The following is a 14285-nucleotide window of genomic DNA, read 5'->3' on the forward strand; positions in this document are numbered from 1 at the left end:
CTCTCGCTCTAGTATTGAATCCGAATATCATGCTCTTGCTGATACCGCTCAAGAGCTCCTTTGGCTTCACTGGTTACCTTTAGATATGGGTGTTACTTTTTCCATTGCCACTCATCTATACTGTGACAATCGTAGTGCTGTACAAATTGCGCATAATGATGTTTTTCATGATCGAACCAAACACATTGAGATTGATTGTCATTTTGTTCGCCAACATGTTACTCAAGACACTATTAATCTTCTTTCTATTTCTACTGCTGATTAGATTGCTGACATCTTCACCAAGACACTTCCACCTGGATGTTTCCAAGATTTGGTTTCCAAATTGAAGCTGATTTCTACCTTGCCACCTTAAGTTTGAGAGGGGATGTTAATATATGAAATATATATATATATATATTATTCTGTGTATTTTGTATTTCATATTTAGATTATAAGCTCCTCTTTATTAGGTATGTTCAAAAATTGCCTTATTCTCTCCCTACCTTATTCTTTCATTTCCTTATTTTTTCCCTTGTGCATCACTCCTCATAGTCCTATATATATATCTATAGCTTTGTATTGTATATACATGAATTGAATACAAATCACTTTTCTCTTTTCTCTTTCTTGCCATATGCATATTCTGCTTTCATGGCGGCGTAGTTTGCAATTTAACTAGACTGTTCCGGGAAAAATTATTTGGTGATCTTGACATAAGTCCATGTGACGTCTCAATTTGATTTTTATTGACTAATTTGTTTACTTTATGAAAGACTGCGTGATAAGTGCAAGTATTAAATAATATGGAGTATTATTCCACAACCACCAAATAATCATTCGTTAATATGTTTGACAAAAATAATATTTTTATAAATTTTGATTGAATTATATATATATGTATGTGCATACGTATATAGAATTGTTTTAAAAAATATATTACAATGTATGCAATGTAAAAAAATAATTTTAATATATTGTATTATAAAAATCTAACTTATATAAATATACGTGATAATTTCAATTAAATTATTTATATGCATGTCAATGTATATATGCATATAAAATTATTTTTAAAAGTGTATTGCTGTATTTCTAATGTAGGAGAAATTTTTTTGTATTTCTTACTATAAAAATATAACTTAAGTAAATATATTTTTATAAATTTAGTTAAATTAATTTTGTGTATGTCGGTGTATTTGTGTATATAAAATTATTTTAAAAAGTATGTTGTGATGTGTGCAATGTAGAAGAATAATTTTGGCCCTATCATGATATGAAAGTGTAACTTCACTAGAAATTATTAAAAAAATTATGTTGTGACGTATTATTTATGTGTTTGTTTGTATGTACATATAAATAAAATTATTTTAAAAATATTTTACGATGCATGAAAAGTAGGAGAATAATCTTAATCGAATCACACTATAAAAATATAATTTAAATAAATATATATTATATTAATGTTAAAAGAGTAAAGTGGACACTGACTTTGATAGCATATTTAATGAAATTTTTTATATAATATTAATTTATTATTGGTTAATTAATAAAATTTGCGTGTAAAGACAGTAGGTGTAGATACATATTAATAGAATTACAATTAAAATATAAAATTATAATAAAAAAAAATTTGTATAAATATGGGACTTAAATTTGAGAATAAACAAGTGAATATAGTGAGCGAATTTTGATGTCCTTATAATGTGGTGGTATTACATGCATTAATTAATAGATTAATTAGTGTATCAATATTAGTTATGATATTATTGTTAATTTCACTCATTATATAAATAATAAAGAATAATGCTATATGTATCAATTGATATATTAACTAGTGTATCAATTGATGATGTGACATAATTTAAGAGGTTTTTGAAATTTGTAATGTGATGAATGAGTGGGGTCAATAATAATGTCATACCTAGTGTTGGTACACTAGTTAGTATACTAATTGGTGCATGTAGCACCACTGAATTATAAATACTAAATTTTTAAAAATTATATCATATCATCAATTGATACGCTAATTAATATATTAATTAATGTATATAATATTATTTTATTTTAAAAGTATAATAAAGTGTCAGTAAATGTTAAATGAGAGTGAGAGATAGAGAGATAGATTAGGTGTACACACTTTTCTTTTTAAATACTAATAAAATCAATAAATCATTCTTTTAGTACTATTTTTTTTTTTTTTTTTTTTGGGGATCAAATTCTTTAAGTACTGGAGTGTCAAGTGTTATATGTGATGGTGTGAATCATCATTTTTCTTATAGTATAAATTAACTTATTTTACCTAACAAAACAAATAAATCATGAAAATTTTGTCCCATAATTTAAGAGTAAATTATACTTTGTCCCCTTATATTTAGCCACATTTTCACTTTGACCCTTAAAGTTTATTTTTTCTCAATTTGGCCCTTCATGTTTCAAGTTGTTTCCAATTTACTCTGAAAGTTAACGTATGTTAAAAATTATAGAAAATGACACATTGACAATAATGTGATATAAAAATATTTTATTATATATAACTAACATATTTGACACAAATTCAAATCCCAATCTAATAATCACTCTGCTAGGTTTGAAATTTTCAAAAATAGTTTTCAGAGTTTTCAATTTGTAATTTTAGTGTTTTTCAAAAATATTTTAATCATTTTTTTTTTTACTTTTTAGATCTACTTAATCTTGATATATTTAAAAAGTATAAAATTTGTACAAAAATCTTTACAAAATTCATTGAATACAACAAAATATGAAAAGGTACAAAATTTTATGAACTTTTTTTAAAAAAATATTTTTTGTATTTGGTGAATTTTTTTAAAGTTTTTTCCTACAAATATTATACATTTTAAGTGTATTTATATAAAAAAATAAAAACTTTGCATAAAATATTTTTAAAAAATCACTAAAAAAAATGAAAAACAAAAAATTCAATTTTCTGAAAAACGGTGTAAACCAAACAAGTTGAATTTATTTTTTATATTATGTGATAGTTATTGTGACATTTTCTACGTGATTGTGAACAAAAATTAACTTTAGGAGTAAATTGAGAAAAACTTGAAATATAAGGAACCAAAGTGGGAAAAAATAAACTTTAAGGGTCAAAATAAAAAAGTGACCAAATATACAGGTAGCAAAGTGTAATTTACCCTTTATGTCTAATTATTACTTTATTGTTGCTACAATACCTCAACAAGGTACTATTAATTAGTTATTCAATAAATTAATAATTTTTACTAATAGATTTGGTACTGTGTTTGGTTTGAGTTTTTTGAATTAAGTTTTTTAAAAATTGAGTTTTTTGGTTTTCGTGCCTTTTATTTTTAGTGAATATTTTTAAAATTTTAAACATTTTTTAAAAACTTTTTTAGATGCATCTTACTTAGATGTTTCTAAAAAGTAAAAAATTTATTAAAAAATATTTTAAAAAATTAATAAATACATAAAAATACAAAAAATGTATTGAATTTTTGTATTTTTTTGTATTTTTGGTATTTAGTAAATTTTTAAAAGGTTTTTTCACAATTTTTTTACTTTTTAGGTATATTTATGTTAGGTATGTTTAAAAAGTAAAAAAAAAAAAATTGTTTAAAATATTAAAAAAATCAGTAAAAACAAAAACAAAAAAAAATACAAAAAATAAGAAAGTAGAATTTTTTGATAAATGTTTTTAGAAAAATAGAACCAAGCAAAGTGAATAAAAAAATGGATAATAAAATAGTTATTAAAATAAAATAGACTAAGAATAAAAAAATAAAATTGATGATATATTTTAAAAAGTGACTACGTAAAATAAAAAACGAAGTTTATATATAATTTGTATACATAATGATATTGTTTATTGGGGACATTTTACTTTAAAATAAAACATATTAAGGATAAATTTATTTATAATAATGACATTGTGCCATCATTTCTATCAAGATTTATTTATAAATTTTATGTTTCCATCTTTGTGATATCGTATGGTACAAATTTTATATAAAGGACTTTCTATTAAAAAAATTCCAAAAAAGAATTCTTAAAAAATAAACTGTGAAGTCATTGAACATTACATCCGAACTCCTTCAAAAAGATGACAAATGCAACATTTATTACCGAGAAAATTATTGAAAAGTCTAATATAAAAAGGGTAAAAGACATTAGATCTAGTAAATATTTTTTTATTAGTGAGAGGTCCATCATTTGTGAAATAGTTTAGTGAGAAGTCCATTTTTTATTTTGAAAGACATTTTGTTTTTAATTTTACCTCTTTATTTATCTGTTGACTTTTCGTTGATTATTTGTTCAAATTCATATCTATCTATTCAATTGTTTTTTCTATCTGTTCAATTTTTTAACTATCTGTTCAATTTTATTTTATCTGTTTAAATTTTTTGATTATTTGTTCAATTCTTTTCTCTTATTTGTTCAAATATCTGTTCAAATTTTATTATCTGTTCAATTTTTTCTCTTGAATTTGTGGGGACATATTTTCTGAATACCAACACGTGGCATGGTGACACCGACGTGTCAGCCGAGGTGCCACGTGCCCTGGTAGTTAAGCCGAGGTAATCTCGGAGAAGCCGAGGTCATCTCCGAAGATGTCGGAATCCGAAGATAAGGGACAAGAGTCCTGAAGCATAGAGGGGACTTAATTAAGATAAGGATAAAACTCCTAGGGAGTTTATCTCTATCTCCTAAGGAGTCCAGAGTAAGCACTAAGATTGGAGTTCATAGAAGTCATACTTCTAGCTGGACTTGGATTAAGTATATTATAAAAGAGAGGCACCCCCGTGGGTCTATGGTATGCAATTTTATACTTTGAGTATTCAGTTTAATACTTGATTATCTTTGAGAGATATACTGACTTGATCGTCGGAGTGCCCCCGGGTGGAAGAGCCACCGCCAGAGCTTTTTCTTTCTGTTTCAGGTTACTTAAGCCATCTATTCCGCTTGTGCTCTCCAGCTGATCACTAAACGGGCAGTGTGGTCAAATTTTCACCCACACAATTTGGCGCCGTCTGTGGGAATCGAAGGAAGAATAGATGGCCAGTAACGGACAACAGGAAAAAACCGGGGATGACGCTCCTTCTGGGAGTAGCAGACCAATTGACATTGAAGGAAACAACCCCAACACAGAAGCCCGTGACCAGGGTCACAGAGAGAACGACGCAAACCAGGAAGGCGACGCGTCAAAAAGAACAAACCAAGGAAAGTACTACAATGAAGATAACCTCCAAGTATGGAGGGACAGGTGCCTACGGAGGGATGAGGAAGTAAAGGAGTTAGCAAACAAATTGGCAGACCTTCAGTCAGTCGTCAACTTCATGATGCAGAATAATGTTATGCAGCCACCATACCCGCTGCAAGATACGCCGATACCAGCAACCAACACCCCGAAGGGTGGAAGAAAAACAATCCCCGAGGTCCCTCAGCATACCAGGAGCGGAAGGCATTCTCATCGGCATTCCAAGGACGTCGGACGGGAAAAGTCGAGGCGAGAAGAGTCCCGAAGGACACACCACATGAAGAATCCAGACCCCAAAGAACATCGACATGTTCAGGGGCAAGTACTTCATTTTGACACAACCCATGAAGAAAGGTCCAAGCGGACCCACCACGAGGCCGAAAGCAGTATACCTAAAAGACTGAAGTCTAAAGACAGCCGAGCTCCAGGAAGGAGCAAAGAAGACTTAAGGGACTACCTCAAGAGGAGACAACAGAATGCAGAAGCCGAGGTAAACTCCCCAGTAAAACCAAAGACAGCCTTCTCAGTGGAATTAGACAAATTCGAACCACCCAAGAGGTTCAGCATGCCGAGGTTTCAAATCTATGATGGTAAGTCAGATCCAAACTTCCATGTCGGGCTATACCTAAATTCAATGGCATTATACAGCGGGAACGAGCCGTTACTCTGCAAAGTATTCCCCTCATCTTTTGGGGAAATTGCATCTGATTGGTTCCATAAGTTACCCAAAGGGAGCATAAAGACATGGGAAGGCCTGGCCGAGATGTTTGTGGCCAGGTTCGTGACCAACAAACTGCAACCCCTGAGGGTTGATGCTTTGATGGCCCTAAGAATCACCAAGGAAGAAGGCCTTAGGGCCTATGCGAAGAGATACTACGAGGTGTTCAACCGAATACCTGAATGCAACCAGGAAGTAGCAGTCGTATCTTTCAAAAACGGCCTGAAAGATGACTGCCCACTACGGAAATCTTTGGCAAAAACATTGCCAAAAAGCATGGAAGAACTCATGGCAAGAATTGAGAAATACGCCAGGGCCGAGGAAGATACATCGGGAAACAAGGAGGTGAAACAAGAAAAGGGAAACGGCTCGCCGAAGCGAGGCCGAGTCAACAATGGGCCGACCAAGCAAGAAATAGAGCTAAGAAATAAACAGGCAGTAACTACAGTATTTCGGATCCCAATCCATAAAATCTTAGATCGGATTCGAAATCAACCTTATTTCAGGGCCCCGGCAAGAGCACCAGGGGAATTCATGGGAAGGAACGTCGGTAGACGTTGTGCCTACCACAATGAAGAAGGACATCCCACTCAAGGCTGCAGAGCCTTAAAAGCACACTTGGAGGACCTGGTAAGACAAGGCCTTCTAAGGGACCTTCTAAGGGACCTGGTCGATGAGGCCAGAACAAGAGAAGAGCAGGCAAGGTTGCCCCAAGCACCAGCAGCACCCCCTCCCCCAGCACAACCACCACAAGCAGGAGAACCAAGGGTGGTCAATGTGATCCACTCCAGGGTCAACGAAAACGAAGTCAGAGGAGAGACCCAGAGGGTAAGACATTTACAGCATATCTACCAAGTCGGGGAAAAGAGACATCGGCCAGAAGAATGCCAGGGGCCAATGATAGCTTTTACTGAAGCAGACCTAGAACTGGTCCAACATCCGCATAATGATGCCTTGGTAGTATCCCTCCAAGTTGGGGAGTGCCAAGTAAAACGCATCCTAATAGATCAGGGCAGCTCCTGTGACATCATGTATGTCAGATGTTACAAAGAGCTAGGCCTTCACCCCGATGACCTAGAACAATCCAGCGGCCCGATGGTCGGCTTTAACGGAACGCCGACATGGCCACTGGGTGCAACAAGCTTAGAAGTACAAGCCGGCACTAAGAAGATCAGGACGGAATTCCTGGTAATTGACACACCCTCACCATATAACATCATACTGGGAAGACCGTGGCTGCATGCAATGGGGGCAGTTCCCTCGACGTTGCATCAGCTACTCCGGTTCCCAACAGAGCATGGGATTGAAGAAGTCAGAGGGGACCAACTACAAGCCAAAAATTGCTCCATGGCAGCAATAAAGTCCACTTGTAATGTACGGGAGCCAAAGAAAGCAGAAGTTGAAGATAAGGACATGGAAGTCCTTGAAGACGTCGGGAAAGAACCAGCCGAGAAAAGCGAAGAGGCGCTAAAGAAAATCCTCGTCCAGGAGGGCGACGAAGAACGATTTTTTCTTCTCGGCTCAGGCTTAGACAGAGAAGAAGAAAAAGAACTGGAAGATTTTTTAAGGGCAAACATAGAAGCGTTCGCCTGGACACCTTATGAAATGCCCGGCATTGACCCCGAGGTCACTTGCCACAGTCTGAATGTCGACAGATCGGCAAAACCTGTGATTCAACGAGCCAGAAGGCCGACGTTAGTACACGTCGAAGCAGTCGAAGAAGAGGTAGACAGACTCCTTGAAGCCAGGGCCATCCGAGAAGTCCAGTACCCAACATGGCTGTCCAACACAGTAGTAGTAAAAAAGAAGAATGGCAAGTGGAGGATTTGTGTAGATTTCACCAGCCTCAACAAAGCCTGCCCGAAAGACAGCTTTCCTCTGCCCAAAATCGACCAACTGGTAGACGCCACCTCGGGACATGAAAGAATGAGTTTTTTAGATGCATACAGAGGGTACCACCAGATTGCTATGTACCCTCCAGATGAGGAGAAGACCGCGTTCATCACCCCGAAAGGCCTGTACTGTTACAGGGTAATGCCTTTTGGACTGAAAAACGCAGGAGCAACCTATCAGAGGTTAGTGACAAAGATGTTTAAACACCTGATTGGCAAAACAGTAGAAGTTTACATCGATGATATGGTCGTAAAGACCAAAGAATCAAAAGGTCATCTTGCCGACCTAAGAGAGGTCTTTGACATACTCAAAAGATATCGGCTCCGACTCAACGCCTCAAAGTGTGCCTTCGGAGTTGGGTCAGGTAAATTTCTAGGATATCTGGTAACAAGAAAGGGCATTGAGGCCAGCCCAGACCAAATCAAGGCCATCCTGGAACTACAAAGCCCGACATCGGCAAAGCAAGTTCAAGTGCTCACTGGAAGGGCCGCAGCCCTAAACCGATTCATCAGCAGAAGCTCAGACAAGTGCAGACCCTTCTTCAACCTGGTGAAAAAAGCCACAGACTTCCTATGGACAGAAGAATGTGAAACTGCCCTAGCCGATCTAAAAAAGTACTTAACCACAACCCCGGTCCTTTCTAACCCAGTCCCAGGGGAGGAGCTGTTTTTGTACTTAGCAGTCTCCGAACACGCAGTCAGTGCAGTGCTAATCCGAGAAGAAAAAGGGGAGCAGAAGGCTGTTTATTATGTAAGTAAGACTCTGGCTGACGCAGAAACAAGATACATACCACTAGAAAAATTAATGCTAGCCCTGGTAATGGCTTCAAAAAAATTAAGCCACTACTTTCAGGCACACAAGATCGTGGTCCTAACAGAGCACCCACTAAAGTCCTTGTTACATCAAGGAGATTTAACCGGAAGGATAGCAAAATGGGCAGTAACACTGGGCCAGTTTGACCTAGAATTTAGGCCAAGAACAGCAATAAAGGGCCAAGTTTTGGCCGACTTCGTCGCAGAACTCACACCGAAAGCCATCACACCTCGGGCTCCGTCGAGCCACGATGAACATCGTCCCGACAAACAAAAAGAGTCCCAGTCAAAGACAAAAAAGCAAGAGAAAGAAAAATTCAGACCATGCAGCATCTACATCGGCGATTCATTCAGATTATTCGTCGATGGAAGTTCAAACCGCCAGGGAGCAGGAGCAGGAGTACTGCTGATATCTCCAGATGGAGAAATTATAGAACAGTCCATCCGCCTAGGGTTCAAAGCCTCCAATAATGAAGCAGAATATGAAGCATTAATCGCAGGGCTAAAGCTAGCAGCAGCAGCAGAGGCAGACGAGGTAATTGTTTTTTGTGATTCACAATTGATTGTTAACCAGTCAACAGGGGAATTTGCAGCCAGAGACGAAAGAATGTCGGCGTATGCAAAGGAAGTCATCCGACTGGCAGCCCTATTCCAAAACTGCAGATTACTCCAAGTAAGCCGAGATGACAACACCCACGCCGACGCGTTAGCCAACTTGGCCAGCTCAATTCAAACTGGAAAAACAAGGACAATCATGATCGACTACATGTCGGCCCCGAGCATAGATAAACAGAGCACGAAACGAGAAGCAATGTGCGTAGGCTTGGGACCAAGCTGGATGGATGCAATCATCGCATTCCTAAAAGAGGGGAAGCTGCCAGAAGACCATAAAGAAGCACATAAAATAAGACTGAAATCGGCCAGATTCAGTCTAACAGCAGAAGGCCATCTCTACAGGAGGTCATTCACTGGACCACTTCTAAGGTGCGTACACCCTTTGCAGGTTGAAGACTTCCTTTACGAGATTCATGAAGGAATTTGTGGAAGCCATGCTGGGGGCAGATCGCTAGCCCACAGGGCCATTACCCAGGGGTATTGGTGGCCCTACATGCAAAAGGATGCCGAAGCCTATGTAAAGAAGTGTGAGCAATGTCAAAGGTTTGCACCTTTGATACATCAGCCAGCAACCGACCTAAACCCAGTATCCAGCCCTTGACCGTTTGCCCAATGGGGCATGGATCTGGTTGGACAACTTCCCCAAGCAACTGGGCAGAGAAAGTACTTACTGGTAGCGACAGACTACTTTACAAAATGGATAGAGGCAGAACCTCTGGCCAAAATCCGAGATGTGGACGTCAAGAATTTTATATGGAGAAATATTATCACAAGATTTGGGATTCCAAGAGCGATAGTTGCTGACAACGGAACGCAGTTCGACAGCAAACTTATCAAGAACTTCTGTGCAAAATTCAAGATCAAGAACTATTTCTCAACACCAAGTTTTCCTCAAAGCAATGGGCAAGCAGAGGCGTCCAACAAAGTAATACTGGATGGAATAAAGAAGAGGCTCCAGGCAGCAAAAGGAAAGTGGGTGGACGAGTTGCCCAACGTACTTTGGGCATATCGGACTACGCCGAGAAGATCCACAGGAGAATCCCCTTTTGCCATGGCCTATGGCACAGAAGCAGTTATCCCATTGGAGATCGGCATCCCAGGAATCAGAACCCAGGGAGTAGAGAATGGCACCAATGACATACTCTTAGCCCGAGACCTGGATCTATTGGAAGAACGAAGAGAGAAGGCTGCGATTCAGTTCGCAGTATACCAGCAACAGCTTGCCAGAGCTTACAACAAGAAGGTTAATCCAAGAGAATTTCAAGCTGGTGACCTAGTTCTAAGGAAAGTCGTCGAGAGCAAGAAGGATCCCAGGGAGGGCAAGCTTGGCCCAAACTGGGAAGGACCTTACAGAATTACTTCAGTATTAGGCAATGGAGCATATCGGCTTGAAGACAATGAGGGAAAAACATTGCCCAGACCTTGGAATACTTGTAATTTGAAATTCTTCTATCATTAGATAAACATCACTGTATGGCCGATATTATCAATAAAGTCTTTTCGGAATCCTTTCAGCATACATGATTAATTATGTTGTGCGTGGATGTTTCAAACTCAGGCAAAGCTAGGTTAAGCTGATTCCTTATCTTCACTTGTTGAAATTTGTAGCAATTTACAAGTTGAAGTTAAGCCGATGTTATTCCTTAATTCACTTGTTGAAATTTGTAGCAATTTACAAGTTGGAATTAAGCTGATTCCTTATCTTCACTTGTTAAAATTTGTAGCAATTTACAAGTTGAAGTTAAGCCGATGTTATTCCTTAATTCACTTGTTGAAATTTGTAGCAATTTACAAGTTGGAATTAAGCTGATTCCTTATCTTCACTTGTTGAAATTTGTAGCAATTTACAAGTTGAAGTTAAGCCGATGTTATTCCTTAATTCACTTGTTGAAATTTGTAGCAATTTACAAGTTGGAATTAAGCTGATTCCTTATCTTCACTTGTTGAAATTTGTAGCAATTTACAAGTTGAAGTTAAGCCGATGTTATTCCTTAATTCACTTGTTGAAATTTGTAGGAATTTACAAGTTGGAATTAAGCTGATTCCTTATCTTCACCTGTTGAAATTTGTAACAATTTACAAGTCAAAGATAGGCCGAGGTTATTGCTTAAATAGCAATGTGTGGGTTGTCTAAACCCCAGGGAAGATGCTTAACACTTGTTGAAATTTGTAGCAATTTACAAGTTTATGTTAAGCCGACATATGATCACCCGCAGAGGTATACAGAAAGATACAGGCTAAGTATATTGTTCATTACTTGTTGAAATTTGTAGCAATTTACAAACTTGTTAAGAATTAAGAAGAAACTTGCAAAGCTTACATTCCGAAATATATGTTTTATACTTGTTGAAAATTATGAAGAGTTTGCAGGCTAGTAACTTGCCAAAGTAAAAGTTTTATGTTTGTACCTGAGGTATGAAACCCCGAGAAGATTGCACAAAGGTAGCAACATGAAGAAGCATGCAAAAAACTTTCCTAAGTACAAGACTATGCGGAAAGCAGTCGACAGAACATCACAAGATAAAAGCATTCATAGAAGGAACAGTTCCAGTTACATATAAAAAGGGGGCACATCGGCCATCAGAAGGAGTTTTTTCATTGTCCAGAAGTAAAAAGAAAATACAAAGCACAAAGTACAGAAAAAGAAGGAAAAAAGTACAGAGGACAATTTTTTCAAGACTCTTGTGCATCAGCAACAGCAGGAACTGGGACCTCGGATGATTCAGGTGGAATCTCCTCGACCACTTTCTCCGCTTCTATCTCGGCATCAATCTCAGCGATTGTTGACTCAACACTCCTTTCTACTAAGAGAAGATTGGACGATAGTTGCCCAGTGACAGTCTCCTTGGGTACCCCCTCAGCCCCATCACCCTCCTCATCCAAAGTCAAGTCCATAACCTGTTCAGCAGGAGGAGGGGACTTGACTTCGGCAGCATTCTTGGGTCTTCTCACCAAGGCGTCACCATCATCTTTTTCTTCATCTTCATCAACGGCCTCGGCCTCAGATTCTGATTCACCTTCAGGAGGGGGAGGAGGAAACGGTAACGGAATAGCGTCGGCCTGACGCAATGGCGAGTCAGCAGGAAGGTCAAGCTTCTTTATCAAGGACATCCAACCAAGGGAAAATCCCCTGTTGCATGCCTGCCTGACTTGAAGCTTGTAGTCTTCTGCGACATCGGCCATACCTTGCGCATAAGCCTTTTCATCGGCCTCCTTGACCTCGGCCTCTTTGGTGGCCAGAGCCTGCTGGAGTTCTTTCTCCGCTTGAGCTTTCCCAGCCTCAGCCTCTCTTTTCTCGGCCTCAGCAACTTTTCTAACGGCCTCAGCAGCTTCGGCTTTCTCAAGAGCTAGAGTTTGAACTTTGGTTGCAGCCTCGGCTTGATCCTCCAACTTTTTCATTTTTGCTTCAAGAGATTTGATCTCTCTCTTCATAGAGGATGCTTCCCTTTTCATATCAACCAACCTTTGACGGTTTTCAAAGGATTGCATTGAAAATGAGTGGGCATGTTGAATAGCCTGAATGAAAACAGAAGTATCAGAAAATTTTCTCAGAAAGAAACAGAAAAGAAAATCACAAGTACAAAACAGAAAACACTTACTTGAGCAGAATGTTGAAGCATAAGAGCGTAATTTTCATACTCACTAAACTTGGCATTTCGCTCCAAGTCATTTGGTAGAAGAAGAGCTGTACTAAGGGCGACGACAACATTAATGTCATCAGTACTCTCACTAGCCATGATGGGCCTATCCTCCAGGGATAGGTCAGGGGCCCAGGGGACGTCGGGCTTCTTCGAAGCCGAGGTCGTCGCAGACGATGACCTTGGCCTCTTTGTTTGTGTAGACCCTGAAGGTTGGCCCTCAGCAGACCTCTTGGTTGAAGTAGAGGTTGATCTCTTGCTTTCTGCAAGTTTAGAAATCGGCAAAGCATCCTCAGCCTCAGCATCTGTAGCCTTGGCCTTAGGCTGAGCCTTTTTCACTTTCTTTGGTTTGGGGGGGAGCATTGATTGCACTGGTGCGGCTTCGGCGTCGGTTGGGAGATCGGCGAGAAGATCTTGGACAATAGGCCTTGAACGAACCATCTCAGCAGTCTTTACTCGCCTTCGTCGGCGTTTACGTTCAGGAATTGGTATCAAGTAAGGGGCCGAAGTTGATGGAAGGTCGGCGGGGTCAGATGTGGACTCTTGATCAGTTCGGGATGTGGAAGCAGTTAAGGTTGTGGCTGTGGGTGGAGAAAGACTCTTCTTCCTTTTTCTTGGGGCGTCGGGTAAAGTGGACTTGTATGTAGGGATGAAATTTAGTAAAAGTGGGGCTTTTCGTTTGAGGATTGGGAGGTCAAGAAGTTTTTTTAGATCTGTTCCTGGGAAAAAGGATTGACGGAAATTTTTCGGTGGCTGATGAAGATCTGCAGAACAAAGAAACAGACGTCAGAAACAGAAGTTTTAAGGACTTAAATAAAAACAACTAAGTGTTGACTGAGGGCTCTTACTCTTGCCCTCTTTAATTGTTCGAGGAAGAGGATAGAGGTGGACATCTTCATCTGGGCCAAATTCCCAATTTCCAGAAGCAATGAGAAAATCATCTCCAGCCCCCTTGTTGGAGTCTGGGAGGTCGGCTACGATTTTGTACTGAGTTGATCTCGGTTTAAGGTAGTAAACAAAACCCTTATCCTTCAAGTCAAGAGGGCACATGGTATAACAATATTGAAGGTCGGCTAGGGTGATTCTAAGGTTTTCTTGCCTAGCCAAGGCTATAATGCCATTGATCACCCTATAGGAGTTAACAGTAAGTTGCATGGGGTTCAGCTTATAGAAATTGAGAACTTGACGAAAAAGAGGATCAAGTGGAAGCCGAAGTCCACATTCGGTAAAAGCAACTATAGGGAAAGGCATTGTATGGTCTGTGGGCATGATGGTATCATTATCCCCAGCCAGCTTAAGATGAACATCGGCTGGGATAGAAAATTCTTGCCTAAAGTATTCAAGTTTTGTAGGGGTATTTACCCTATGCCTCCACATACCCATTATGTTGC

At 38.6% G+C, this 14285-nt stretch overlaps 1 protein-coding gene across 1 annotated transcript; it reads right to left on the reverse strand.

Moving 5' to 3' along the window:
• Nucleotides 1-11764: 11764 nt before the first annotated feature.
• On the reverse strand, nucleotides 11765-13572 carry LOC114277999 (uncharacterized). Its single transcript, XM_082873025.1, has 2 exons — nucleotides 12856-13572; nucleotides 11765-12772 (listed from the first exon to the last, which is right to left on the reverse strand). Exons 1-2 carry the CDS (start codon nucleotides 13333-13335, stop codon nucleotides 11930-11932), a joined length of 1323 nt encoding a protein of 440 aa, XP_082729151.1. The 5' UTR covers nucleotides 13336-13572; the 3' UTR covers nucleotides 11765-11929.
• Between the last annotated feature and the right edge of the window lie 713 nt (nucleotides 13573-14285).

This window comes from Camellia sinensis, chromosome 6, assembly GCF_055761805.1.
Source record: "Camellia sinensis isolate YWXY chromosome 6, ASM5576180v1, whole genome shotgun sequence".
Lineage (NCBI taxonomy): Eukaryota > Viridiplantae > Streptophyta > Magnoliopsida > Ericales > Theaceae > Camellia > Camellia sinensis.

Coding starts and splice junctions, on each gene's coding strand:
- LOC114277999 (XM_082873025.1), bottom strand. CDS start 13,335: ATGGTTCGTTCAAGGCCTATTGTCCAAGATCTTCTCGCCGATCTCCCA. Junction 12,773..12,855: donor TGCTTCAACATTCTGCTCAA/GTAAGTGTTTTC, acceptor GTTTTCATTCAG/GCTATTCAACATGCCCACTC.